The sequence below is a fragment of the Photinus pyralis genome, unplaced genomic scaffold (assembly GCF_008802855.1).
Source record: "Photinus pyralis isolate 1611_PpyrPB1 unplaced genomic scaffold, Ppyr1.3 Ppyr1.4_LG1, whole genome shotgun sequence".
Taxonomy (NCBI): domain Eukaryota; kingdom Metazoa; phylum Arthropoda; class Insecta; order Coleoptera; family Lampyridae; genus Photinus; species Photinus pyralis.
The window spans coordinates 30,665,622-30,670,208 of NW_022170249.1; the positions used below are offsets into that span (position 1 = coordinate 30,665,622).

The 4,587-nt window shown below is 35.8% G+C and overlaps 1 protein-coding gene across 1 annotated transcript; it reads right to left on the reverse strand.

The window, feature by feature from the left end:
- Positions 1-231: 231 nt before the first annotated feature.
- On the reverse strand, positions 232-1,517 carry LOC116158715 (microsomal glutathione S-transferase 1-like). Its single transcript, XM_031471544.1, has 3 exons — positions 1,319-1,517; positions 618-694; positions 232-565 (listed from the first exon to the last, which is right to left on the reverse strand). Exons 1-3 carry the CDS (start codon positions 1,445-1,447, stop codon positions 316-318), a joined length of 456 nt encoding a protein of 151 aa, XP_031327404.1. The 5' UTR covers positions 1,448-1,517; the 3' UTR covers positions 232-315.
- Between the last annotated feature and the right edge of the window lie 3,070 nt (positions 1,518-4,587).

Here is a 4,587-nt window from a genome sequence, read left to right on the forward strand (position 1 = left end):
TTTACATGGGAAATCGTACTTGACTTGAACTTCCAAAGGCGACTCGACAGCAACTCATTTTTGATCGCTCGTTATTATATTTTGAAATATAGGTGAGCCCATACAGTATAAGATGAATGGTATAGGAACCTACATAATGTAGGTAGGTATAATCGGTAAATAGTTGTGTATAATTGATGAATGTACCTAAATTACAGTAACTTCTCAACAACCATATAATATCATCAAACCTGACCTTTTAAAATGTATATTTTTCTATAACAGGTACCTAGATACGCAACATAGCTAAAAATAAAAGGTGCACATCGTACTTCATCACCATGTTGCGAACGTAATAATGGTCCTTACAGCCATATAAGCGTTAACGAGATATCCAACTACCCAAGCAAGTCCTCTAGCGGGTTGTGGAATCACGTAAATTGCGTACACAAAAGTATGAATTATTCTGGATACGGTGTAAATGCGAAATATGTATGAAGCAATCAATGGCGCTGGATTGGTTAGAATGTACGTAAAACCAACTACGAAGAATAGAGGAATGTTTTCCATATCATTTAAGTGAGCTCTACAAAATTTCATATTGTTTACTGAAAGTGACGTAACAATGGTGTACCTACCTCCGAACACGGTCGACGTCATCATGTGATTTGCGAAGAGGTTTCAATAGGGGTGCATCTTCAGGTGAGGTGAGTACCTAAAAAAGAATTAAACTATAGAATTAACTATTGAGATAGGTTAGGGAGAATTTCACACTCCAGTATAGGCGCACTCGAAATTTTCCAATTTTTCTTTACTTTTATAAAAAAAAGCATAGGTGTATGAAATCAAATTTTAAAACACATAATCTAAATTTTGATTAGAACCTTCAATCATTTCATCTTGTCCATAGAGTATGACGTATAGACGTATACATACTGAAATAAAATTTAAATTCTTTCAATTATCATTCGCATTATCGTCAGGTTCACATATCCAGCGCCCTTTGATCGGAATGCGATAACGTTTTCGGCAGCAGTGTTTGACCCATCGCGAATTTTTGAATCACTTACAGTTACAGACAAGTTTTGTACAGTAAAACACAGTTACGCTGTACGAAATTTGTACAAAACTTGTCTGAAATTGATTCACAACTCACAAGTCGCGTAGACGTAGAGTCTTAAACACTCCTGGAGAGAGAATTTTTACGGCACCACTTGCAGGAAAGTTTAATAACGTTGGCATCAAGCTATATCTACTCAAAATAAAAGAAGGTACAGAGCCAACTAACAATATAAAATGTATTAACAAATTATATTTTAAAATAGGTATAGGTACTTACTCCATGTTTACGACGCTGAACTGATGTTAAAATCGACATTAACATCATCTTTAACACCAAAATTGAGGTATACGTTAAATAACAACGAAATACCTGATTTTCTAAACTTAAAAGACTTAACCCTCCCATTTTTCTTTAAACAGGTTTTTCGCTTGCAGCGCGTAAACTTCGAATCGATAATGCACGGTATGATGGAAAAATGCTGTAGGTGTTTTGATAATACTATCGCGTGATAAGATAATTACCGCGTATAGTGAGTGCTCTTAACCTATATGTATCGATATAGGCATAAGGCAAGTCGATGTCAATGTCTTTCCAAGTGATCAAATTCTTTATTTATAGCATTACGCTCCCGACAAAGCCCTTTGCATACTTGCAATTCGCTTCCTCAATTCTATATTCAGCTTGCCTTCTAGCATCCTTCACACCTTTCTCACTTTTCGTTTTCCCAGTACTTTTTGTGACGTTACAAGGTCGGTCTTGGATTTTGGTCCAGGGTCATGGCATTGGTTGTTCGATCAAGGTCATTGCTTTGGAATCTGAACCAAGATCCTGGCCTTGAGTTTTGGTCCAGGGTCGTGACCTTCTACTTTGACCCAAGGTCGTGGCCTCGGGATTTCCCAGGTCATGAGGACTTATCCGACGAAAAAAGTCATGGCCTTGGTGAAGCGGATTTCCCGGTTACGCAACTAAGGCGTGACCTTGTTCTTATGGTGCACTATTATTGCAATCTGTAGATGAGTGAGAACAAATATATAAATAATGTCAGAGAAAGGTGCTGTATTGCAAAAACTAAGATATTCTTAAAAACTGGCAAATTATGCATTTCTAATTATATGTACAAGTATACAAATGGAGGACACAAACGGAATAATCTGACCTGGAAGTTGAATCTAATGTCCCTATATTGTAACAAGGGAACTTGTGGCTGATGTGCTCTAATGGGTGGATGGTTGTCTGCAGCAGGTAAACTCTCAATAGTGGAACAGGCCGGATCGGAAACTATAAATCGACAGGTGACAATAGTCGAAAATCAAATATCCACACAAAGTAGACATAAAAAAGAACCTGAAATAGATTCGCCCATTACATTAAGTTTTAAATATTTAATAAACCGATACAACGAAATATCGAAGGATCCTCAGTATTACAATAACTTTTAACGATAATTTATTTTAATGTTACAAAATACATCAAATTCATGTCTTGGCCATTGAGATAATGCTCTTAATCTTGTTTTGATCAAAATCCATGTGGTCGCCAAAAATAGATCAAATTCATGTTTTGATCATTGAGATAATGCTCTTGGTCTTTTTCCCAACGTTCTTGGTGCATAAATAACGATTTTGACATGTTTTGATCAAAATTCATGTGGTCGCCAAAAATAGATCAAATTCATGTTTTGGTCATTGAGATGATGCTCTTAGTCTTTTTCCCAACGATGTTGGTGCATAAATAACGATTTTGACATGTTTTGATCAAAATCCATGTGGTCGCCAGAAATGCATCAAATTTATGTCTTGAGCATTGAGATAATGCCCCTAGTCTTTTTCTCGACGATCTTGGTGCATAAATAACGATTTTGATTATTTTGATCAAAACCCATATGGCAATAATTTAACATTTTTGAATCACACACATGCGGTTATCAAATGTGCACGTGATGTACTCTTGCTGCATCAAGATAATGCGTTTGAAACCTTTTAAAACTCTAAATTCATGTATAAAGTGTAATTTTTGCTACATTTTGCTCTAAAACTTTCGACCTATACCACAGAGAAGAGTTATATTAAAGTATTACACATCTAAGAGTCATAGGGAATAATCTAGCGGAAGTCCCAACCCGATACATGACCTAGGGAATGAAATATGTTGATTTCTATTATATTGAGCCCGTAGTTTTTCCTGTTCCCGATTCACTCGAAGTCCTATAACTTTTGTTCCTATTGAACCAGCTTCCTGAAAATCAATAGCGTCCTTAATGTCCAAAGAACCCGTACACCAAATTTCAACTCAATCGGCCACTTTTAAAAAGAGTTAGAGCGCACACGGACGGACGGACGGACGGACGACAATACAAAACTATAAAGGATCTGAGGATCCTTAATAATTACCTCGTAGATGTTACGAGCTTCCGAAATAAACCGAAAATACCCCAATAACTTAGGTATGAACTTAATAAACAGTGCAAACTTCTACAATCCTCAAAATTGAGATTTCCTATAGCTTTTAGAGTGGCTAATAAAATCCTAACATGCTCACACGTAGCTAACAAATGATAGAATGCCCGAAGCCAGGAATTGTACAAGAAGAAAATCCAATTTTACTCTTTTACATTGTGACAGGAAATGAAGAAAGTATCAGAAATAGGTCAATAGGTCAAGTACAAACAATAAATAAGTAAACAAAACTATAGGCAACACATAAGACATAGGTACCTACATAGAAATGGAAAGCAAATTCACCATTAATATGTTACATAATGTCTTGCGGCCCAATGTCATAGCGCCGATATTTCGAGTAAAAATTCGCACAGGCTAAGTACAAGTAAAACATGTAAGGCAACTTTTACCTTGCCTAAAGTTAACGTTGACGGCAAGTAGTTAGCTCAGTTCTCGTATCCAAAACCTGCAAATAATCAAAAGAAAACCTCCCAAGCTGCATGCAGAGGTCGATATATAATTTATTGACTAATTTAATGCCTAAAGGGCCTAGCTCTACTTGCAATATGCTTCTATAACATGTACGGTACTTAAACGACCAACCTCTCCAGAGGGAAGTGGAGGACTACCTGAATGTGATAGCATTTAACCCAAAGGGGCAAAATATTACACTTCAAGTAAATGAAATGCATATGGCGGTACTTACAATAAGCCAGCAAAAAATGCAATTATATACTTATTATATAATTATATTATATATTATATTATTATATTATATATTATATATATATATATAATATATTTTTATATATTATATACTCCCTATTGGAGTTTTTAGGTGAATTATTCCAGAATCCTCAATTCAATGAATCCAATTGCCAGAGATTAATAAAATGTAGATGACGGCAATTAAAATTCCGTGCCTTCTCAACTAACGCCTCAGCTGTTGGTTTAATGCAGCGGCCCTCGCCAAAAGTGGAAATCAATACGCATTGCGCGGTAAAATTGCGTGACTAAAATTCCAACAATTGTTGAAGCCATCTATTCAGAAGTTATGAGCATCTTTCAAGTAAGTATACCGTGAACACTAATAACGCTTGTAAATGA

Excerpts from the sequence above, each read along its gene's own strand:
- LOC116158715 (XM_031471544.1), bottom strand. The coding sequence starts at position 1,447 with ATGGGAGGGTTAAGTCTTTTAAGTTTAGAAAATCAGGTATTTCGTTGT. Across the intron at positions 695-1,318 it reads TTCAGCGTCGTAAACATGGA|GTACTCACCTCACCTGAAGA; the intron begins GTAAGTACCTAT and ends ATTCTTTTTTAG. Across the intron at positions 566-617 it reads GACGTCGACCGTGTTCGGAG|AGCTCACTTAAATGATATGG; the intron begins GTAGGTACACCA and ends GAAATTTTGTAG.